The sequence below is a fragment of the Nyctereutes procyonoides genome, unplaced genomic scaffold (assembly GCF_905146905.1).
Source record: "Nyctereutes procyonoides isolate TBG_1078 unplaced genomic scaffold, NYPRO_anot_genome, whole genome shotgun sequence".
NCBI classification, from domain to species: Eukaryota; Metazoa; Chordata; class Mammalia; order Carnivora; family Canidae; genus Nyctereutes; species Nyctereutes procyonoides.
This window is the reverse complement of record NW_026575020.1, coordinates 39675179-39700858: the sequence shown is the minus strand read 5'-3', so window position 1 is coordinate 39700858 and position 25680 is coordinate 39675179. Positions and strand designations below refer to the sequence as shown.

Here is a 25680-nt window from a genome sequence, read left to right as displayed (position 1 = left end):
AATACCACTGTACCAGCCAGGGCTGTTTTTCAAGACAGGAACACAGGCCTCAGTAAGCACTTTTCTTACTGCCAGTACCCTGTCTGGCCCCATAATAGACATTTGTGCTCTTGTCTCAGTACTTTCCACTGGACTGGTAGGACCTTAATGGCATGGTTCAAATCCCAGCTTCACTAAATTTTAAGACCTTGGGAAATTACCTAAGGTCTCTAAGCATTGGTTTTTATCTCTAAATTGGGGATAATGATAATTTCTAAAGCATGAAGTTGTTATATGGATTAAATGAGATAACACATGTAAAGCACTTAGGCTAGGCATGGAAAGTGCTCAATAAATGGCAGCTGTTTGATACTATATTCATACAATTTTAACATTTCACCATGTTCAACTATCAAACTGATAAGTTGAATTATAGATCCTGTTTTATTTTAAATCAATTGTGACTTATAACTGAAAATGTTAAAATATGCTTCTCCCTGTGCTAAACACACAAAACAAGGTAAAAGCGATGGAAAAAAATAGCAGTAGAGGGGGAAGAGAACTCATGGCTGCCAGCCATTTTCCTTCCTGGGAGTTCTCCTTCTTGTTACATCTATTATCTGGGAGCTGGGCTGCCCTGCTGGCTTTCCATTTGCCTTGCTAATAACAGTAAATCCAGCAGCTTCCACTGCAGCTCCTGTCTCCTTCAGCTGACTCCGAGACCAATCAGCATTTCCTCCCTCCTAATGTCAGATGTTCCCTGGGAAGTCCTGCTGAAGAGAAAATTTATGACAAAAGTTTCTCCAGCTTTTAACCCTTCTGCATATCCAGCCCCAGATGCAGAGTGCTACAGAGGAATGCTAGGTCATTCTTACACGTGCATACCTGTGTTCTCACTGATGCTTTGCTGCTCTGACAAGGCACCTCAGACCCCTGGAAAAGCTCAAATGAGCAGCTGGGCAGACAGATGCACACATTCTGGGCTGTATGTAATGTGGACTAAATTTGAGCCAGGTTCCTTAGTAGCTAGGGTCTCTTGAATCATGACTCAAAGCAGTCATACTCACAAAAAACAAAGTGTTTATATCACACAATTGTGAGTATGGCTGAGTCTCATAACAATGAAACTGAAGGGAGGGGTCAGGACTAACATTTATGGAGTAATAAAATAGTAACAGCTTAGTGTTTTCGGTGTTTCACATGGATATCTACTTAATTCTGGCAACAATGCTATGGAGAAGACAGTGTTATTCTCATTTATAGAGGAGGAAAATGAAGTTCAAACAGACTATGAAACCCACCAAAGAGCTAGAAAGAGTAAGAGAAGCAAGAGGGGAACCCCTCGGGGATTAAGCTAGAACACAGGTATTAAGCTCCCACAATTAAGACTACCAGCCAACAGCCTGTGATATAGTTGTGACTTTATCTTACTGAAGAGCAAAGTAAAGCAAGGAACTCCGAGAGAGTGAATGACCTGATCAAGGTTACTTAGGAGTGGTAGGGCCAGCATTAAGCCAATAGGGGGAGCACAGCCTTCTGATCCACAACAATAATCCCTGAAATAAACCCTCCAACGGCTGCAGAAGATGAGACAGCAGGGATTCAGGCTTTCAGGAGACAATGGGGTGGCACTCCACAGTCTCTTGAGATGGGAGAGAACAATGGCTGTCTTGCCAAGGTGCAGGCTCTCTGGCAAGGGCAACACTGGTACAGCAGCCACAGCCAGGCCTCTACAAAAAATTTTATGTTCTTGGCACAGGGAGGTCTCATTACAGAGTTTTCATTTTAAGTAAGTTCGAATCTTTGGAGATGGCTATATTCTAGTTCAAAATGCTTTTCTGTGACCTCCTCTCCACTTTTCCACAGAAGTTAGATGATACACTTAACCAGATTAGTAGATTCAGTAAACTAATTTTTGTCCCAATTTGGGGAAACAAAACAAAAAAAAAAAAAAAAAAGAAGAGAGAATGTCAAAATGTACATGTGACAGCTGTTTGGAACTCTAATGTTATGGAAAAGCAGCTGTTTTCATTTATATTTGAGATATTAGTCATTCTTAGGATGGGACAAGAGTACTCAGCTAATAGCTTGTGCTTTAACCTTCAGAAAATACAGGCCACAGAGACAAGATGTTGGCAAAATCACAATATAATGGTTATACTCATATAACATTTTGGTCTTAAAAGGTTTAGAGATGTTTGCAATGGAAAGCAACTATTTAATAACAGTGTTCTCACAGAAAAGTGACATCCAACGCAATAAAATGGATAAATAAAAATAATAAATAAAATCCAACACAATAAAATCCAACGCAATAAACTTGTGGCTTTTAGGAGAAAGGAAGTTACCAAATAAAGTCCATGTTAGTAAAGGAAAGAAAGAGATCTTTCTAAGCTCTAGAATTTGAAAGTATGTAGTCTTCTTTTTACAAACTTTAAAAACAATTTTTACTTTTAGCAAAGGAACTCTTGAACAACAAGAGGGTTAGGGGTGCTGATCCTCCACACCGCCAAAAATCCACACATAACTTTTGACTGTCTAACAACTTAACTACTGTTAACCGGAAGCCTTACCAATAACATAAACAGTTGATTAATACATATTTTGTATGGTGTATGTATTATATATCATATTCTTGCAATAAAGTAATCTAAAGAAGATGTTAAGAAAATAGGAAAATACACATATAGTACTGTACTATAAAAAATTCACACATAAGTGGACCCATGTAGTTCAAACCCATGTTGTTCAAGGGTCAACTGTATATACAGGTTTTATCTTTATTATTTACTTTTTTTTCCAGTGCAAAAAGGTGTTTTTCTTAAAGCATGGGGACAGAACCCATGGGTAGTTGCTATCTATATAGTTTTAAAAGTTAAATAATATCACAAGTCCTATAATGAAAAAGTTAATTCCCTGCACATCCCCAAATTCCTTCTTATAGGTAATTACTTCAGAAATTTTTGGCTCTTCTGGTACCCACTTTCTTTTTTATCAGCATTCTTGCTCAGCTGTTTTAAAAATGATTATAAATAACAGACAATACGTATTAACCTCTGCTATGAAGATGAGGAATTAGTGTGTGGTCTACCTTTCACACATGTACAACCCTGCTTTGGAAAGTGAGTTTGCCCTAATTCTTTTTCTGTAATAGGATGTATGCAGTAGCTTCTTCCTGTTGGGCACCCTTACTTGATTATCAGGGCTTAAAATGTCTGTTTTTGCTGTATTCCACTGGCTCCCCAAGGACTCATTAGAGATTCATGTCTTGGGAACCTGGGAGGCAACACTAATTTCAACTGATGTGCACTGCGTTTCATTTTTAAGACATTTACATTTTCATTCGATGATTTAATTCTCAGAGGAAGTTTGATTTCCAATAATCAAAGTGCAGTGAATCTATTCCTGGATAGGAAGTGCATAGTCTTGAGCCTGGGCTGGCAGGGAGTGAAGCAGCTGTGGGCTGTAGATTGGCTCTCACTGCTTCTCCTTTGCTTATTCCACAAAATACGTTAGTCATCAACTCCACACCAGCTACAGTGCTGGCAAACAAAAAGGAACCTGTTCTCCACAAGGGGCTTTCATTTTACTCAAAGGAAAGCTCAACTCCCCCATCCTAAAAGAAAAGGAGGGCCCCTGTCCTTTCCCTTGGTAAGGTACTCACCAACATCTGGCAAGATCAAGCTTTTTGGAACTCACTGGGGCAGGCCCATGGCGCTGCTGACGCAAGGCTTAGTGGCTGAGGGACAGTGTTTTCCCTAGCAGCTTCCAAGGCTGAGATACTGCCTGTACCTCTTAATTTACACTGTTGATCTCATGAATTCACCCAGCCATCGCTGTCCTGTCCATGTCTTCCTGCATCAGGGCGCAGTGTTGGTAACTGGTTGGCAGATGCATGGAAACTCGCTCAAGTGGAAAATCTGAGGTAATGCCTGATCATGGAGGCAAGAGGGAGTCCTTTTGGGAGTGGTGCTCATCAAACTGGAGACTCAAAGAAGTCCTTTTAACGAGAAGTGAGTATCCTTATCAAATCTATCTCAGTCTGTTTTTATTGACCATCTACCCCACTAAAATCAGAGCTGAGAACAGGTTGGCCATCCTTTATACACTGCCTAAAATGTAGCAGAAACTCTATAAATATTTACTGAGTGAGGAGTTTGGATTCAGATACACTATGCTTGAGAGATCTACATGACCCTCAGGATTTTTTTAGACTTAAATCATACTTTGTCTTAATTTTGTCTAATTCACATTGTTCTATTAAATGCAGTGTACAAAAAAAAGTAAGGCTGGGGTTCTGTTATGATTTGATAGTTCTATGATCTAGCGGTGACAGTTTTGAGGAAGACTGAGGAGCTCCAATAGACCACCTTGTATCTTCTGTAGCACTTGGGCTTTAATCACATCTCACTGACTTTCTATTTGAAAAATTAGTTTGATGGCACAGTAAAATCTATCCACCTTGCTGACTGTCCTACTGTGATCAGTAGCCAGGTAACGAGAAGTAGGTGCTGATGTATCTTTTCCCTAGACTTGCCTCCCAGTGCCACTTCAATGCCTTTTCCTGATTTTAAGTCATCTTTGTTTCTGGGTACTATTGTCACTGTAGGACAGAAGAAGAAATACCTATGAGCTATTTTTCTTCTTCTTTTTTTCTTAATGCATTTAAAGGCATTGTAGAAAGTGCCAGTTTTTGTAACTTACTCAAAAAGGAAAAACTCTTTGTGGGAAGTTGTCAGTGCAACTGTTAAAACTGCCTTTTAATAAAACTGCTATTGGGGAAGACTGGTTCTAGTGTCAGGCCTCTGAAAGCATTGAGAGATAGAAGCTGAGTTCTCAGGTCTCTGGGCTAAAGAGGTCTTCTATGGGGGCAAAGCTCATATAAAGTGATGATTTTTCATGCAAATGGCTAAACCCAACCTTGGCAGAAGAGTTTTCCTTAGAGGAAAACTATACTTACTAACAGGGTAATTATATAAATGGCCTGCTTCATGGGGGGTGTAAGGGGCAGACAGACAGCACTCAAAATCTTTCTGTAACTTTTGTAATCATTCCTCAAAAATCATACTGGTGTTTGATTACATTTCCTCTTTCAAATGTTTTCTGAGAAGAAGCAATAGGTTTTGTGAGCTGCTTGGCTGTTGATACAAAGGCTTTTTATAATCACCTTTTTATAAACATGTTTGTTACAGGTAATTGTAATTTGTTCACTTTCTCTCTAGAATCTTGGGTACAGTAAATTAAATTTGCTGATATAAGCTACATGATGACTGTGCCTTATGACCATGAGGCTACCCCTACATGCCTGACATAAGTTTTTTGTTAGCCAAAAATCTTTAGTGCTGGCCCTCTGGATCTAGTTTTCTCCTGCTCAAAATAAAGGATGCTTCCAGCAGATCCATATCCAAACACAATTCAAAGGCTGGTTCTATCACCGGGTATAAGCTTTCTATAGACTTAATTTGTTGCAAATGAAAGGTACAGGCAAAGACAAAGTCATATGGGTAGAAAAGGAAGTAAATAAAAACCTCAAAAGCTAGATTTTATGGTGTGCCTGGTGCAGCAGTGGCAACAAGGATAAAGGCAGCCAATATCCACTGAACACTTACTATGAACTGTTGACAGAAAAGATAACCAAGGTAAAAAGGTTTGATGACTAGTATAACCTTACAGCTTGTGTGAAAGGCACAGCTAGGGTGAAGACCTGTACTCTTTCCACTGAATCATACTGCCATGTCCAAATGAAGCAGGTGCACTTGGTCTCTCCAGGAAGAAAAGCATACCTGCCTCCACTGCCACGTGGACCCCGGAGACTTAGCCAGTAAGAGGAATACAAACTTTGGCATCATACATCTGGGTTTGAGTCCCGGTTCCCCAGCTTACTAGCTGTGTGATCTTGGACAAGTCTTGCAGACTCTCTGAGCTTTAGTTTTCTCTCTTATAAAACAAAAATAACAACCAATTCAAATACTTGATTTAAGGATTAAAAGACATCACTACAAAAAGTGTTTGGCAGATTGCCTGGCAAATTTTTAATATTCAATAAGTGGTAATTATATTTTCATAACTCTATATGCTACTTAAAACCACGGGTCCATGGAAGAAACTATGACCTCAAAGATGTCTTTTAACATATGAAGTAATGAAAGATAAACTACCCTATTAAGAAGTAAAGATTAGTATTTTCTATACCACAAAGACATTTATTTGTAAGCTCAGAAATTTACATTAATAAGCAGAACCGAAATTATATATTTTTAATTTTTATGAGTTCTTTCCTAGGTTATTATCAACATTTTTAAATTACAGAGAAGTTGAAAGAACTATACATTGAAAACCCATGTACCCACCACCTAGACCCTATAACTGGCATTTTTACTGTATTTGCTTTATCATATATCCATCCACCAATGCATCTCTTAAAAAAAATTCAAAGTGAAGAGCAGACATCAGTACATTCAGTGTGCATAACGTTAACTGGTATCCAATATTTGAGATTCTCTTTTTACTTTTAGGTAAAATTTTCATACAATGATATGCACAAATCTTATGAGTATCATTTGACAGTTCTAACAAATGCATACACCAGCTCCTGTCAATATACAGCTTACTTTATTCCAGAAAGTTCTCTCATTTGTATTACATTTTAAGTGGGGAAGCTGCAGTACAGAGAAAAAAATGCTGGGCTTAAGATTCAAGGGGTACAGGTTCAAATCTCATCTATGTCACTCATTAGCAACCCACACAAGAATGCATGTACATATACACAATACACATTTACACATCCTCAGTTTTCTCAACCATAAAAAATAGATAATGTCCATTTCACAAGGTTAAATACAAAAATATAGTTAAAAACAAAAATATAAGTAAGTGTTCAGTAGATGTACCAAAGGGTACTTTTTGTCCTATTCCCCTCCCAGCTCCCCTGAGTCTGAGGATGTTGCCTTCCAAAAGAAAACAGAAAGGACAAAAACCAAAACCAAACCAGTTAAATGAGAGATGAGGGAACAGGGCATCTCTCTGCATAGGCAGTTCTCTCCCAATTTATCCACTCTGACTTCAGCTAATTAAACATCTGTCTCAATGGTGTCCTCGGCAAATTAGTCATCCCCACTTTGTGACATTGATTGTTGGTTGCAGCCTTTTCCCCACTTGCTACCATTCCCAGAAACTTCTAGGAGTTAACTCACCAGGCACATGGCAAGGAATGATGCAGGGTCTCCATTAACCCCCTACAGTTGCCCTTGGTGCCAGTAGTACTGTTTATAAAGCTGCCAGACATGTCCGTAAATGTGCCTCCCCAAAATAAACGTGTTAAGGAGTGACAACTTTTTTGTCTACATTTCTGATTTCCAGATTATGATGCATTTTCTAAGTACTATATACACATATCAGACTAAAATAAACTATTTAACAAGAAATCTGTTTTTTCAAATAGTTTTGTGACAAAGTAGGGAGGTAACAACATATGGTTCTAAGTGAGGTGAATTGGAATCTAGTGAATTACCAGCTAACTCTATCCAAACATAAAAACAAGAGCTTTGTTGGTGAGTGAAGGGCCAAAAGGCAAATAAGTAAAATGGCCTGGGTTGGATGTGTGCCTTTTTTCTATACGAGTGTGTGTGTGTGTGTGTGTGTGTGTGTGTGTGTTTACCTGCTGGGGCAGGAAAGAGGGTTGTAAAGTAAACCGTATTCTAAACTACAGGGTACTTCTTAAAAATAGTTTTGTGAAATTAGACTGCTCAATTTCTCTTCCCACTAAAACAACTGACTTAAAAACGATCTTTAAGAAAGATAAATGGCAAATAAAATACTTTTAAAGATGCTTAACTTTATACACAAAAAACCCCCCCAGAAATGCAAATGCAAATGAGATATTAACTGCTAGCCACAGTCTGGCAAAATTTAAAGATTGATAACATCAGCGTCAGTAAGGGAGTGGGAAAAGAAGATGCTCTCATATATTCTTGGAGTGTCAAAGAATTGGTCTAAATTTTTTATTTTATTTTATTTTATTTTATTTATTTATTTATTTATTTATTTATTTATTTATTTATTTATTTATTTATTCATTCATTCATTCATTCATTCATTCATTCATTCCTGAGAGACACAGAAAGGCCGAGACTCAGGCAGAGGGAGAAGCAGGCTTCACGCAGGGAGCCCAACGTGGGACTCAATTCCAGGTCTCCAGGATCATGCCCCGGGCCGAAGGCAGGCCCCAAACCGCTGAGCCACCCAGGCTGCCCTGGTCTAAACTTTTTAAAGGGCCATTTGTTTTTCCCAATATTTTAAACAAGCAAACCTCTGACAAGCAATCCTATATTTAACAACTAGCACAACTGTGACTATATTTTTGTATAAAACTGGAAATTTGGAAATAATCTAAATGTCCAACAACAGAGAACTAAGTTAAATAAATTTAACCAGAAAGATTAAACTGCGATGGTTACTGTAATATAGTAGAATGCTTATGACACAATAACCAGTGAAAAACAAATGCAAAATCATATACACTGTATGGTATCCTTCTTAAAAATTATTATGTGGATACATTTTTTTTATTTTTATTTTTTTTACTTATTTATTTATGATAGTCACAGAGAGAGAGAGAGAGAGGCAGAGACACAGGCAGAGGGAGAAGCAGGCTCCATGCATCGGGAGCCCGACGTGGGATTTGATCCCGGGTCGCCAGGATCGCGCCCTGGGCCAAAGGCAGGCGCCAAACCGCTGCGCCACCCAGGGATCCCTGGATACATTTTTTTTACAAGTTCATTTAATAAACATTTATGGAATGTCTTCTATTTGACACTGCTAAACGTTGGGTATATAGTGATTTAAAGAAACCAGAAACAAAAAGAACAGGGTCCTGCCGATACATATATCTATGTGTGAACTGAATTAAAAAAAACAAGGGTTCACACCAAATACGGTAAGAGGAAAACTTCAGACATTTACTTTTTACTTCATGTACTTTCTAAATGTTCAATTTTTTTTCAACAAGCATTTAATTTTTTTAAAAAGAAATCTTTAAAAGCCTATCTTTTACCACCCTTCAGTTTTTAATATTAATACCAGAGATGGTGGCAGCCTCAAGGTATTTTAATTCTCCTCAAACTGTGCATTCAGCTCTAATAAAAGAAATCAGACTTTACTATATGGTGTCCATCTCTCTACTTCCTGTACTGAGTACCATCCACTTCTCTCCATGACTTAATTCAGGGCTCATCATCTGTTGGATAGAGTCCTCAAGAGCCTCCTCACGGGTGTCTCTGCCTCCTGTTTTATGTCCTCTAATCGATTTTTATCATGAAGATGGTGTGTTTTCTAAAAGAAATTCTGACTATATTGTTCTTCTTTCAATGGTTCCCCCTCTGCCACCAGAATAAAGCTCAAATTCAACATGGTTTACAAACATGACCTGGTCACAAATGACTACTTCAGGTTCATCATGCCTGTTAACTATTACTCTTCTGCTTATTATATGGAACTACATGGGTTTCCAGAAGGCATCAAGCTCTCTCACTTCACTCCTTCAGCCTGAATGCTCTTTCCCAGCCTTCTTCATCTGATCAGTTTCTACGATCTTCAGGTCTCACCTGGAAGATTTGCTCAGGATAGTTCTCCCTGACCCCCTAAGACTGGACTAGGGCTCCCCTCCCACCATGTGTGATGTATGTACCCAGGCCTTACACTTATTTCCACTGATCACATGCACGGCATTGTAATTGCCTATTTATTTGTTTGTCTCCCCAACTAAACAGTAAGCTCCAGGAGGGTAAGGACCATTTCCTGGCTTCAACAAAATCCCTGATGCCTACATAGTATCTGCTGCAAAGTCAGCCCCCAGTAAACAAATACAGCTTTTCTAGTTTTGAGTATATTATCAGGTCTGGCCTGGTCAGATCTGGACACTGCCTAGCTTCTGCAGTGTATCCTTTGCCCTGTTCTTGCTCTGGAAATTTGGGATGTCCATGTTTTGCCACTACATCTCAAAACGTCTCTGCCTGGACTGTCCTTCCTCTCACCCATCTGGCAAAATTCTATTTAATCTTCAAAAAAATCATCAAATCATTTACTCCAGAGCATTTTTTCTCAGTCCCCTGCCTCTCCTAGTAGTTTAAGTACTTCCTTATCTATGCTGCTTTGGTAGCTTATGTACTTCTCCTTGTGAATTTGCCATATTTTACTGCCCCTTTTCTGAATCTGTTTTCTCACTGGGTTTCCACCTGATTCTAGCACAGTGCTGGCCCAGAGCAGGCAGCAATGGACAGTGACCATTGAGGTCAACAGGGTCTGTCAGAGCCAGACTCAGAGCTTGAGAGCACACTTGCCCCTTCACACAGTGCCTTGGGTGACTCCTCCCTCAACCTCTCCACGTCACAGCTGAGTAAAGCATGGAGGTAAGTACAGGACTGCACATTCTGATACTGCAGTTCTGAATTCTAAGATGCATTTTTTCCTCCTTCTTAACATTTCTAAAATCAGGGTACAGCTTACAGTTAGTATGTACACTGAATGTAGTTTTCTTCTAAAAAGCTTTAATAAATTAGTGATGCTCTAGAACTAGTCCCGAGTGGCCCAGAGAAGGTCCTTCCTCTGACTCCATAATGTATGTGCCTCCTGCAGCACCACACAGTCTGTCAGGTGAATAGGTCTTTTCTCTTTCTTTCGTTCGGCTTCTGCTTTAATCTAATCCACGTTGGTGACTGTCCCAGATGGAGTGAATGAATAGATTTTGTGATGGAAAAGGAACTTCTGAAAGATTAGCGACTGGTAGGAAGAGTAAACGCTGGTCAAATGTAGTTTTGGCGAATGATATATATCAGGTTTTTCTGATATGGCGGTTGTGAGAGCTCATACACCTTTCTAAAATAATTGGGTCTCTAAAGTGGTTCCCAAAGATTTTTGCCTGACATAAATTCTCTAAATTTCCAGGCTTCCTAGATAAAATAGTTGACTGCAATGCCATCTTTAACATGCTCTGCTCTATTCTCAAGAAGATCCATCAGGAGCCTCAGAGCACTTCAGACAGGGGGAGGCTCAGGTGGGAAGAAACAACAAGATAAAGAGGCAGAGAGAAGACGAAAGGAGGAATATTTAACTTGGAGTTTCTTGCCTGGGGCATTTCTGAGTTATACATTTAAGCACTTTAGCTGCCCTAATTTTCTCTATCATTTTCCCACTGGGTCAGTGGATATCAAGTATCAGGTCTTTATTTCTTACCCCCCGCCCCCTGCCCATGCATAAGTGGCATCAGCATGATTATTTGTTCTTTCATGAGAAGGATCAGCTTCCCACAGAAATTACTGCCTTTTCGACTAAGAACATTTAAACGGTCTTATTTACCTCTTCTTCTTCACCTTCTTTTTCTTCTTTTGAAGGATTACCTGCTATGGCATAAGGAAACCACATGTCTGTCTCTGACTCACAAATTACTTTCATAAAAGAAAGGTTACTGGATTTTCCATCATTACAATTATACAAGAAATAAGACTCTTCAACTCTATAGCTAGAAGATTCTTTAGCTTATTTTAGCCTTTGGAGAACATTTCAGGTTAGAAGAGTGTTAGAAACCTTGCTCCCTCTAAAACATATGGGCTTTTCTTCTCCACAGGGCAGTTCAGGACAGGTGTATGTTGCTTTAAGAAAGCTAGACATAAAACATTAAAACTGACACCAATACAGACAAACTGTGCAATTACAAAAAGAATTCCTGGCTTTATATCTCGATTCACCACAGGGTTCCTTTAAATGCTGCACTTCCCTAGTGCATTTAGATCTTAGAATCAATGAACATTTCTGTTTACAGAATTTTAAATTTGTTCTCCCATTAGGGTTCTAATAAGCAACATGGTACAATAAAAAGAGTATGGGCTTTGAGGTCAAAAAAGCCTGTGCTCCAATTCTGCCATTTACTTACTGTGGAAATTTGGGTAACTTTAAGTTCTTTTAGAGCTGAGGAAAGGGAGGCTCAGAGAGGTAAGTATATGATTATACATATAGTTCTTAACAGTTCCTTAATTCTAATGTGCACCACCCCCAAACCTTTCTTTTCTTTTTTTTTTTTTTTTTAAAGATTTTATTTATTTATTCATGAGAGACACAGGGAGAGAGAAAGTTAGAGACACAGGCAGAAGGAGAAGCAGGCTCCATGCAGGGAGCCCGATGTGGGACTCGATCCTGCGTCTCCAGGATCACGCTCTGGGCCGAAGGTGGCACTTAAACCGCTGGGCCACCCCGGCTGCCCCCAAACCTTTCTAAAGTCTTGTCTGTAAGACAGGCAAAAAAAAAAAATCTACTTCCTAGGGGTGTCAGCAGATTAAATGAGGTAATATGTATAAGCACACAAAGGCACTCAATAAATCAGCTCTTTCCCCACTGGAACCACATCTTGGGGAGAGACCAACTCCTCGCCTGACACACAAATCCCCTTTAAAACATTACCAATAATTAATTAATTAGTATGCTCCTTTCTAGGTCTATCTGGCATGAAAGTAAGGCCTACAAGTGAGTTGTTGCAGAGAGTGTGTCAGAGATTGGCCCTGCTGCTGCCAACCTACTAAGTACAGCAGCTCCATGTTAGGTTATAGGCTCCAAATCCCCACACTGACTTCCCAGGTTCTCCACCTAGTCTATCTATATTTCTCTGCCATATTGCAATGATCAGTTCTGCACTTCTTTCCAATTCTTTTCTTTCTTTGTGTTCATATTCTCTGTACGTCCCTTCCCCTCTTTGAGCCTCAGAGTATTTCACAGTAGTTCGAAGTTTGAATTTTATTCTGAAAGTCACTGAGGGTATAGAGCAGAAATGATCTGATTTATACTTTAGAAGATCTCTGGGGCAGCCCGGGTGGCTCAGCGGTTTAGCGCTGCCTTCAGCCCAGGGCATGGTCCTGGAGACCCGGGACCAAGTCCCACATCGGGTTCCCTGCAAGGAGCCTGCTTCTCCCTCTGCCTGTGTCTCTGCCCCTCTCTCTCTCTCTCATGAATAAATAAATAAAATCTTAAAAAAAAAAAAAAGAAGATCTCTCTGGCTGCTGTGTAGACATCAGAATGGAGGAGGACAATAGTAGAGGCAGGAAAACCAGAAAAACCACTATTTCAACAGTCTGGGTGAGGTCATGACGATCTGGACTCAGCCAGTCGAGATGGAAAAGACTGAGTAAATTCAGGATATATTCTGGAAGTAAAACTGAGAGGATCTGCTAATGGGTAAGATGTGCGGACCTAGCACAGGGAAGAATTCAAGGGTCAATTTTACTACTTTTTGGGGAGGGGTGGGATGGGGGGAGGAAGTTAAGTAAATTAACTACACAGTAATCTGAAATGTTCTTTTATATTAAAATATAGTAAACTGGGGGATCCCTGGGTGGCGCAGCGGTTTAGCACCTGCCTTTGGCCCAGGGCACGATCCTGGAGATCTGGGATCGAATCCCACGTCGGGCTCCCGGTGCATGGAGCCTGCTTCTCCCTCTGCCTGTGTCTCTGCCTCTCTCTCTCTCTCTCTCTCTGTGTGACTATCATAAGTAAATAAAAATTAAAAAAAAATTCAAAAAAATAGTAAACCTTTAATAGTCACTACTTTGAATGACACTGCCCTCCAGACCGCGCCCCCCCCCCCCCAGCCAATTCTTCACAGCTTAAATGTGAAGGTCACAATTTAAGTGTCAATTTCTTGGGGAGGAGTTCCCTGACCATCCTATATGTTGTATCTTCTTTTCTCTCAGCCCCTCATATTTACCTTCCTTCTAGAATATAAGTTCCTCCTGAGCAAGGGCCTTGTAAATCTGCCTCCCACTGTCTCCCTGCACCCAAGCATAGGTCTGACAACATGAGAAGACATGAGAAGTGAACATACAAATACATTATGGATCAAAATTTACATTTTACATGAATCTTTAATATAAAACTTGAGAATCCAATGATATCATCATTAGCCCTTTTTCTGAACAGAACCCTGCACCCTGTGGTAGCTTTTTGCTCACCTTCTCTGCACCTAGCACTGTTTTAGGGAATAATGTGGAGGTGTCCTAGACAATGTCACTAATGATACTCTAGGTGTCTTGTGAAAATACAGTACATCAGCAAGCAATAAGGTGGCCTGTGACTCTAAACAGAGACGTTAAGAGAGAGCCCGCTTGACAAAGCTAACATTTATCTTTCAAAATCTAGGTGAAATTTTATAAGGGAAAAGCAAAAATGAATGCCATAAGGCTTATTAACAATACCATAAGAACTTTTCAAAAGGATTTTCAGATGAATAAAAATTTGTCTTTTATATCAAAAGGCAAGAATAAAGAAGGGTAAGAAAAAGTTAATATGCTTCTGGTTCAACTTTTCAGCAGATGATAGGAAAAACACCTCCATTTCAAAATGACAACAGATATTGAAATAGAACCACACAGAAAACTATTCTGCTTGGAAAATCCCACTTCAAAGCCTTCTCTCTTTTGTAGACCAAGAGTTAACTATATTTCTGTGTCAATGTAAAACTGAAATTGTATCTACCTACATTTCTTAAGTGTTCCTGATTCAGGAGGCTGGTAAAGGCTGGTGGGAGACAGCATTTTTAAACAACAACAAAATACTAAGAAGCTCAGAAGATCACTAGCTGATTGTGAGGGCGAACTTGCCAAAAGGAGGACTTGATGAGCTAAGAGCTTTACTCACTAGACAACAGGTCAGTATATTTTACCAGCTAAATCATAGAACCTGACTGGCTACTCATTATGTCAAAAACACACACACCCAATTGTAAAAATTAGTAAAGAGATTCCAGCTAATTCTTCTCAAATCAGATTCTCCATTTACAATTTTCTAAACAATGGGGTCTTTCCGCCAATGCAGGTAGCTTCCATATGTCAAGTGGGTCAGTAATAAAATGAAAAGCTGCAGAGAAACTTTAAAAAAGATATTTAAAAATGGGCTTTAAAAAAAAATGGGCCTTAGCAGAGAACTGACTGGAACACACCATGAAAAGATTAGTTCAGTACATGAATATTAATAGAAAAAACCCTGCAGTGTTCATAAATAGTTATGACAATGATAATTACAAATAATGCAAGTCAAAATTCTAGATCAGTTACAAGAGCCTGTCATGATGGTCCATCTATACCAAGCAAAAATATTTTACAACCCTAAGGGTTTCCATTGACAAACCTATCTACCTAAACAAAGATGACTTCTTTTGCTCAAATATCTGCCACCTTCCAATTTTTTTACAAATGAAAACTGGGAACACAGTGCCAGAGGGAAGGGCAACAGAATGTTTAAGCCTTAAGGCAGGCATTAAACCCACATCTGGGTTTCATAATAAAATAATTTAGGTTCTCAGTTTATGATTACTATGAAATGGAGAGTTGTATGGTCAGTCTGAAAAAAAAAAAAAAAGGAGGAGAGAAGTTAGAGGTTTGTGGGTAAGCAGCACAAGTGCCTTGTCATCCTATAAAAGGATTTCTGAAAGCTGGTTCTAGGACAGCTAACCCCTAACGAACAAGCAGTGAGACTTCTCGCCTTCACATGGCACGTGTTGTCTGATCTCGTCTCTCACTTCAGTTAATAGGAGCAGCAAAGAGACAAGTGCTGTTCTGTACTCCATCAGGCTGAAGCTGTTTGAAGAGAGGGCTGAGTGCCCTACTACTGTCCTGGACATGGGGTAAGGCAGGCCCCTTCTTGCAGAGACTGTGCAGGTCACTGTGGCAGACACTAAGCAAGGGCAAGATGAATGTCTCAAGCCTGGTATCTCCTGCCACCAGGTTCTTGAGTTCATGACTAGGTTCATATGTCATAATGTGTACAAGTATTTCACAGCCAATTGTGAGCATTAACAGCCTTTTTTTCTTTTAAGTAAACATACTGTGTTTCCATCTATGACAAGAGGATGTTCTTCTTTTCATTAATTACCCTCCCAAACAAGCCTACTCCACAATACAAAGTTCGAAACCACAAAATACACTGTCTTCACCAAGCTAACCTTAAATAAACATCTTTGCCAAACTGGAGATCCTTTGGTTTCACAAGACTCGACTTAATAAAGCAACAGAAAGAGCTTCTCGTTTTATAGAGCTATTTGGATTAAGAAATGGACAGTAATTTATGTAAATACATCAATCTCAAATGACTTCTCTCGTATGAAAAGGAATAAATAATGTAGATCACTGTGTTTTGGTTACAGCAAAGTCTCTGGTGGAAATGGCAGAGACATGTACACAGAGGTGAACATAAATAACCGTGTGTATGATAAACGTGGTTGCTGGAGATGGACACAGATAAATAGGTACACAATTGGAAAGAGATAGTTGGAGACAGAGGGAAAGACACTGGTTCAGCTGCACCTCAGCAATTTCACAAAGGTTTCATGGTCTAAAAAAATAAGCAACAGCTGAATTTCTAATAAGAAGGTTTAAAAAGCTGGTTCCTGCTTCTCTTGGGACAGCCTAGAATAACGCTATCTTTGAATATAATGAATGTGTCACAAAATGCACTACTCTGTAAGAGATTTAGGGACAAAACAAGAGGGAAAAAAAAGGATCTTAATGGAAGACGAATGCTTATTAAATATCTTTAAATATCTGAAGCTGTTTAAATGCTATTAGATTGGCATCTAGAACCCCCAAATATCTTCTTTCCCCTGGGAAGGAAAGGCTATGCCTCTTTAATCATCCCTTAAATGTAAAGAGGTTTGACCCCCATGCAATGGATAAAAGTCACCCAAAAAATGAACAAAAGAGGTGTTTGGAAAAACCAGAACACCATTCATCCCAGCTAACGACTTGTTCATTATGAGTGATGATGGATAAAGACTTCTCATGCTGAGATGAAATCAAGATTTATATGCATTGTTTCCTCTCCCAACTTGTGGGAAGATCATCATCATTTAATTCTATCTCTGCGGCCAGTGATGGGCATCCAGAGAGCTGGTTATCAAACGGCGCAGTCAGCTGGCAAAAGCCGAAACGTGCAGTTGGCACATCTGGACGGAGCCGCCACAGCCGAGGGTGAACAATGACTCCTGGCAAGCATCCAAATTGCTTGCAGACGCTAGCAGGTCTCATCTACAACCGCCCCTACCAGCATCTCTCTCTCTCTCTCTTTTTTATGAGAATCAGATTTTCACTGCTCCATTCAATTGCTCTCCTCTGCCATTTTTTACAGCTCTTATCGTTCCCCTGGAATATGGCCTTGAGACAGCTCATCCGTGTCCTTCACTATGTTATCTCTTCTAACTTTTATTAAAACTTCAGCTTTCATCTGAAGATAGCTAATTAAATCTGGAACAGATTATATGCCTCTCCTTAAAAAGAACACAAAACTATTTTCTTCAACCTGAGTAATGCCTTTTTTCCTCTCTAGAAGATGAAACCAAAGGTGTTGAAGAAGTCTCATTTATTTACAAAGCAATGATATTTGACATGTCATAAAGAGGTTGATTTATATTAAAGTTGTCTGTGGTATGACAAATCCTAGAGCTATTTCTCAAAATAATTATTTCTCAATACTGGTAATATTTTTCCCTCATATCCTTTAAATATCATAGTTAATACCATAAGCTTATTTTCTGTACAAAGTTGGGTAATGAAGAATTAAAGATTAACAGGTATTTGTGCACATCAAGTGGATTATCTTAAAAAAATTTTTTTTACAGTTGCCCTCATTTAGTAAACATGAAAATTGTTTTTCTTTTATTGCATATCCCAAACACTAGCAACTGAGAGTTTCCCCTATGGAAAATTATGTGAAAACATGAAATTAAAAGCAGTCCTTCAAATTTAGGATTTGGTTTTCAAGATAGCTTTACACCAACTAACAGCTCAAATAGCTTTGCCTTAATTTATCACAAATTATTAATGACAGAGCTTCCATAATCAATATGAACATATTTTTCTCACACATGCCACTGACCCAATCTCTTCCTTAGGCCCAGGGGCAGTTTTAAAAATCACTTTTTTGCTGTAAATCTGCTAACAAAACCTTCCAGCAATGATACCTAAAACAGTATCTAGCCAGTCATCTCTCACACACACACATATATATGCGTGTGCATGCACACACACACACATGTATGCACACACCAAGCATTTTAAACAGTTGAGCTTCTATTTCCAGAGTCTCACCTGAAATTTTCTGAGATCCTTTTCTTCGCTTCACTGCCTTAAGCAAGATTTCTTTCATGGTGACCTTTGTGTTGTCCACTTGAATAAGGGAAAATCCATGAGCAGCATTTCTGTATGAAAAGACAAATATTTATTGAATCATCATTAATATTCAATCAGAGGAATGTTACTGTGGTCTTCACTGTTTAATAAAATTTTACCAAGTGTACCTCAATGTGCCAGTTATTTAAAAACAGACTAACTTCTAATGAAAGAGAGAAGCATTCTGGCATAAATGGTTCCAAGTTAAAGAAAGGTCAGAGTTAGGGAAGGTTTTTCTAATTTCTCTCAAGTTGAATCTACTTGGTCTGTGTGGGTCACTTGTAGCATGGGTTACTCATGTTGGCTCCCAAGCCAAATCCTGCAGCAAGGATTGATAATAAACTTGGCTTGTGTCAGTAGATGTCACTGCAGGCAGATACTATGATCACATTAAAGTTCATGGATCCCTAGAGGAAAACATCATGGAGTGGCAGGGGTAGGAGGTGAGAGGAAAACATTATAGCCCAAAGCAATTTAGAATAAGGAAAAAAAAGGCTCAAACTGGCTAGTAAGTAAGTAAGTAAATAAACAAATTTTAAACGTATAGTCTGTATACTTCAGTAAGAATGTTTTAATCTACTTAGTCCTAGAAGGTCAAATAAAATGTGAAATGAAGCATAAATAATTACAAGTCAAAATACTAACATTACTTGTAGCTTCTAGCCAGTCGAACTTGGAGGGAGTGATTCATTTAGATAGGAAAAACCTGGTAGGGAACAAGTACCCTAAAAACAGAAGCCCATCCCTGATTGAGGTGTAACTTCACCAAGACTGTTAATTGCAATAGCAAGTATCACAAATACTACTCACTATGCTCGGGCACCAGAACAAAACAGGCCAATTCCAAGCAGTTCATGTAACAAATGGGACCCAAGTTTCCAACTATGGAACATGGGAATTACCACAAGGAGTTTGGTCACATTCCCATTTCCTCATAAGAATCTCAAAGGAGAACACATGGCCAAAAAATATGGCAGAACTTTATATTGACAAGAAATCTGAAAGAAAAGCCAAGCCCCAAGCTAAGCCACAGAAAAGCTTCCCAATGGTAGGTCAGGCTGAGAAGGGGCCTTAAACCTAGTTTGGACCCAACCAGGTGGCTGGCTTTCCAGAGGGGCTGTGGGCCCATCTCAAAACGAAGGACCCAATTTGCTTCCCTAATACAAAGACATCTTCACACCCCTCCTCTCCATACGGCTTGCTGTTTAATCCTTGACATTCCATTTGTTAAAAAGCAAAAGCCGACGCTGGTCTAGCCAGCACAATCATCCATTTTAACTTGGTCAAGTTCTTGCTATTGAACAGCAGGCCTGAGAACTGTCAAGCTAATTTTACTGAACACTCTGTTACTGAATCATGCCTGAGATCCAGCCATTCTTTACCTCAGAAGCTGGACCCCATCCCAGAACAATCTTTAAAAGTTTATTTTACTGATCAAAGCAAAATAAGAAATAGCTCTTTTTTTAAAACTATATTTAGGGAGCGATGCAGTAAGTGATACTTTGGCAAGAGCACTGAAATGTAAAGTGCCTTGTGCATTTATAAACTTGGGGGTATTTGCTCTGGCGCTAGGCCAGTGTATGTTTGGAACAAACGCCAATCATCCGCATTCAGGCTTGTCTTCCCCTGCTCTCTCCTCGGAAGTCAGTATGCGCTCCATCTGTGACAATATGTTGGGCGATGGGTGAGTGGGGCCTAAAAGGAACACAAGTTCTCGGGTCTGCACAAACTAGTACTGGGCTAGATCTCACGAACTTCCATCCACCCAGGTTCCACCCGAACTATTTTAGATATGAGTCTGCTTATAAGTTGCTTACATTCTCTCCTAATCTGCTGCTGGCTGACAGCATTATTTCAAACCAATACGTTTATCTTTTTTAGCAAAGGCAGACTAGAAGCTCAAAAGGAAGCCTTGCATTTGCACTAACTTCCATAAATTAAAAGTTGTCCTTTTAAAAGATTTTTGAACAGAGGAAAATCCCTAGTCTGTATTTTTCTGTCATTTTACCAAAATGTACCTGGGTGACAAGGTTAAAGCAAGCAGAGGAAATCCCTGGCACTTATCATCCACAGGCATTACTGATAAATTGTGTGGTGGAGGAATAAAGGATTACCTTCTGTATTTTTTCATTACACTTTTCTTTTGTTACAGAATACATAAATCCATTGTGGCACAATGTAATATGTATCACCATGCTACACCTGCGGACGCTTCCGAGCGGCTGCCATGTCTGTGCAGTCAGGAATGATAAGTGAACCACCCGTGAATGTTAACGATAGTGATCATTCTGAGGTAACTCGGCTCTCCATCTTCCTTTACAGCCTCCGTGCTGCAGCCAGGGTAGCAAGGTTCATAAGAGGAAAATGAAAACAACAGTGGAGGGAAGGGGCGCGCCTGGCACTCAGAATGTGCCTTCACGAGTGTGCGGTATCTCACTCTGGGGCTCCATTTCGGTAAAATTGTGCACGTTAAAAGGAGAAAGAGGTTGTGACCTGTGCACTGCACACTCAACCAGACCCGATGAAGGCTTCCTCAGGTCAGTCTCCCACTCCACTTGCTTCTCTCTTTCCACACAAACACCAACTTTGGATCTTACGCGAAGTCTATAGCACTTAAGGGGGGCAAAATGTTTCGAAAATACAAGAGTACAGAACCTAAGTGGTTCTCAAAAGACCTCTAGGTGTAAGTGTTAAGTTATGCTCCCATTTAATAAATGGATATGGAGACTTGCTCCCACAATTTTCAGCTTGACTTCCAAACATTCTGGGTTTTATGCCTCATTTCTTTATATCCAGAAATTTTTATGTGCTTTCTAAAAAGTCTATAGAAATACATCTTGTGGAGCTGCTTTTATTTAATGCTGGGCATTGGGTCTGTGATTGAAAAGACACTGATCTCGAGGGAAATGTTGGAGCAGGTAAGTAGGGGGCCAGTCCTGCCTCCCTTCTGTGTGGCCCTACATTCCAGTTTCTGAGTTGTGACCTGTGTTGAGGGTGACTAGCCCTTGGACAGACAGGTGGACGGATAGACAGATGGATGACAAATCTTGAGGCCTGGCTCAGAAACTGCTCCTCCTCCTGCTCCCCTCATGGACAGCTTGTTTTCCACCGCAGCAGGGCACTGGGGGACAGTGAGCAAAAGCAGCTGCCCTCCACAGCTCCTTGGGCTGCCTGTGCTGGGCCTAGGATGAAGCGCCCCTTCAGGGAGCTAAATGCTGCCAGGAGTGCTTCAGTCAATTCAAAGTTAGGTCCTGTCAAGTCTTGTAACCACTGAAAAACGTATGGGCATTTTAAAAAGAGATTACTCACTTGAGGAATTCAGCTCTGTCCCAGTGCAAAGCCACTCAGTTACGAGAGGGAACTTTTTATACACACATTAACCTAACACGATGAGCATTTCTCTGCTAAATATTAAACCAGAGGTGACAGGGCACAGGTCCTTATCTGAAAAGCTTAGATTCTACTTATAGGGACAGAGCTGGAAGCAAAACTCAAGTTGGAAGGCAACATATTGGAGAGGAAAACACATGAGCTGGGAGTTAAATACCCTTTGGTTCAAATTTTGGTTCCACGGCTAACCAAAATGTTGCCTTACATGTGGTAATAACCTCAGCTGCATCCATGAGATGAGGAGGCCACTTAATTGTCAGGGAGGATAAACAGACAATGAATGCCATGCACCAGGCATTAAGGTTGGCAAACAGTAACAGGAGCTTAAAAATGTTAGTTCACTTGCCCAAGTCATCACTCCAAGAGAAGAGGCCCCATTCACCCCCTCTCTCCTATTCCTTCAGCACAGATTGCTTATTTGGGGGAATGGATCCCAACCATTGCTTATAATTGGTAACACAGGGCCATTAAAATGTACAATTTGCTGGGCAGGGTGGCAATAGTCAGGGACACTGTAAGCAAGCAACCTCTGGCCCAGGCATCAAACCCCCTCCAAAGCTCATGGATGAGTATTCAGCTCCATTTTCAAAGCTTTCATTTCTGGGGGAATAAGCCAGAGAAGTGGGTATATTGTACCTCAGCTTAATTTACTGGCTTTGGATGGGAATGATGGAAGTAAAGAATCATGGTGGTGGTGCAGAGAAATTCAATGAGACTTGTGAAGAGCTTTTTGAGCTGCACAGTACAAGTTATTATTCAATAATTACAACAGTGACAACAGCAACCACTACCTACTGAGCCTTAACTATGTGCCATGTGCAACGTTAAGCTTTTAAAATCTGTATCAATTAACTGAATCCTAAAATAGGTGCTTATTATATATTCATTTTACAGAATATGAGGCTGGAGGCATTGGGGAATTTACCTGAAGTCACTCTATTAAAGATCTTAATTTTGAATTCAGAAATCAACAATATGGTCTCTAAACCAAGTAGCACAGTCCAGTGGGAAAGGAAGACAGAGAAGCAAAGAATTGCAGTGCTATGTGATAAGTACAAAGACAGAGGTGAGCTCTGAGTGCTACCAAACACAGAGGCACTTAACCAAGCTGGAAAAGGGTAAGGGGATCAGAGAGCTTCTTAATGAAGAGGTCTTAAAACAAGCGATCGTTTAGTTCTGTATCATGCTAAAAAAGCTGGTGGTGACCAGAAGGCAGCAGAGCATAGTAAGCTCTGGAGTAGAGCCTACTTTGGAGTCCCAGCCCTGCCTTCCTGGGATAAATGATATAATCTCTCCCTCTCTAGCTTTCAGCTTCCTCATCTACAAAAGAGGGATAATCCTTAGAGTATAAGATTGTTGTGAGGTCTAAATATTTGCAATGTAGCTAACATAACATCCGTCATATGATAAATGCTTACTTAATATAATAACCATGGCTTTTCTATGTACAAGGAAGTGATAAATGAGATGTAAGTTGTCAACATTTATTGAGCACTTACTTGTTCATCCTCCCAGAAAAAGTAGGTGCTATTATAAGTCCCATTTTATAATGGAGGAAATTGAGGTTGGGCAGGGTTATGACACCTGCCTGGAGTTACACCCAGGGCAGCCAGACCTCAAAGCCTGAGTTTTAAACCTCTCTACAGCCCAGAAGAGAGCCTTGAGGACTCAAGGTAAGAACAGACTTTCAGAGAGCACATCCTCAAGATAGGAACTACTGGCCAGGCAAAGGTTCAACTTACACTGTAACACTCAGTTTGATTATAAATGCCCCAACTCTTACACTAGCCATATGAACTATGAGATCCCTTTTTAAAAGCCCTTGAAGAATATCATGGTTTCCTGAGCCACAGTCTCAGTTTGTGGGAAAAGGCTGCCAAAAGCAGGACTCGATTCTCCACTCCTGACCAGGTCATAACAATGATGAAGACACACTCCTACAGTTCCCAGCCTGTGCTGGTCCCAATTCCATGCATGTTCATTCTTTAGCACTTCAAAGTAGAAAATGAAAATATATGAGCAAGAGAAAGCCTTGTAATAACTGCAGCATGCCTGCTTTAAAGCAAGTCCTTCGGGTATTACTTTATCCATAAAGAGAGTTTACACTAGTGTGAGTGCCACATTTTGTTTCCCCTTGCACTGACAAAATTTTTTTTTTTTAAAGATCAAAGAGTATTGTGTGAGTATGTGATGTTTGACATTGGACAAAGTACTCTTTTTCAAAACAGACATTTTCCAAAAACATAACTCGCTAGACTAATGGGCAGTGAGAAGCCAAAATGACTGCCCTCCACCTTCTCCTTGTGTATCTTTGCCAGAGTCCTTGGGACTTGCCAAATCCGGTCATGCCTGCTTAGCTTGCTCGACTGATTGTGCCAGAAAAGAAAATAAGACACAGATGTATTTGAGCTCTTTGAGATGCCAGTAAGAGAGACAGCTAATGGCTTCATTTCGACCCTCCCCTTCCAGCTGGGCACAGGTGGGGGATAATGAGGTCCCTCTCCCTAATCAAACTCAATTATTTACTACTCTATATAACCACAAAGACATTCACATTCAGTTCAGAATATAAAACACACCGTGGGCTACTTCCAACCACTGCCACTGGGTATTTATAACAAACTCAAGTGGCTAACAGTTTGCCTTGGCAGGAGTTTAAGTGTGTAAAGTTTTGCAAACTGTTTCTGTTCAAATATGTCCTGCTGAAATGGGGTCCCAGGCGGGGTTCCATAACTGTCAGGTCAGTGAACTGCATAACATCTGAGAATGTATTCACCATGCAGTGCAGACAGGATCTGGAAATCAAACGCTTCGTTCTATTGCAACCTTCTGAGAAGCATCACAGTTTTTTCAACAGTAAGACTGACATTGTATTAATAAACATTACAAGTCACTAGCCTGACATGTACATAGCAGCAGCTGACAGACTCCAACATAAGCTGAGGGGAGAACAGAGGAAATCAAAATGAGACATAGTAACTAAACATGGCCAAAGGGGGTGGATCATGAAACAAATCACATTAATGTTAGAAATGTGAGTCCTAAACTTTTAAGATATAAAGCAACTAAAGCAACACTCTGGTGTAATTTTTGGATACCAAAGTAAGTTGATGGCTATCTAAAATGTGTGCTTTTATTGTAGGAACAGAGAGTATCCTGGCACAATTTCAACAGACATGCCAGTGAGCAAAACATACATATTTAGCTTGTCTGACCTTTAAATTCTTAGAAGTATATAATTAATGCTTTCCATCTTTATTACTTGCTCCAATATTTCTGTCACTTCAAACAGACACGAAGAAAAATCTTTTCTTTTCTCTAGACAGTAGCTGTTGCCAAAAAGGAAATCAAGTCAGATTCACAAATACAAAATTAAACAGGCTGCATATGTTACATTTCTGTGCACGAGGACAATCTGGACAATGAAAATGTTTGCTAATACAACAGAATGAAAAGAAACAACACACAGTTGGTCTTCTATGACTCGAGCAAACAATAAATAAGATAATTTATACCCATATTGTCAGGCTTTGTTACAAAGAATACAACAGGCATCTCCCCCCCCACACACACCCCCTTAACCTATTTTAGCTCTGCCTTTACCAAATGTATGACCTTGAGCAAATAACCACCTGTCTCTGTTCCTCAGCTCATATATTATAAAAATGAGTTTCTTATAAGGAATAAATGAGATAATGGCTACTGGGGCACCAAACTAAGTGTGCAAAAATGCTCATTTCCTTTTTTTTTTTTTTCTCTTCTCCAGACCACAAAGCAGTATCACATAAGAGTTGGAGAGGCTTCAAACTGATGATATCCTTTCAAAAAGGTCTGGTTGCTTGGGGTATACTCTGGAGATCTCATCAAGATGGTACACTAAAACTACCAACTCTTTTGAAAAGCCCTCATATAGCCAAGAGCAATTAATCTAGGGCACACCTTTTAAAAAGTACCTAATCTTTCCTTTTATACAGAGCCAACAGAAGCCACAGCAATCTCTGGGAACTCTCTGGGCCACAATGCCCAAAGCAGTCCAGCTTCTGGTGGAAGGCCCTCTACCAACTACCCAGTGGTCCCTTTGCCAAATAGCAAAATCTTAGCTGGACTTTAT

General features: G+C 39.9%; 1 protein-coding gene across 7 annotated transcripts in view; it reads right to left on the bottom strand.

Annotated features, from left to right (window-relative positions):
• Nucleotides 1-25680, bottom strand: part of MAPKAP1 (MAPK associated protein 1) — a 256321-nt gene that overhangs the window by 80907 nt on the left and 149734 nt on the right. For all 7 annotated transcript variants that reach the window (XM_055321976.1, XM_055321966.1, XM_055321986.1 and 4 more), the window contains one exon: nt 18099-18208. In XM_055321976.1, the coding sequence (XP_055177951.1) occupies nt 18099-18208 (110 nt within the window). The remainder of the gene's footprint in view (nt 1-18098; nt 18209-25680) is intronic.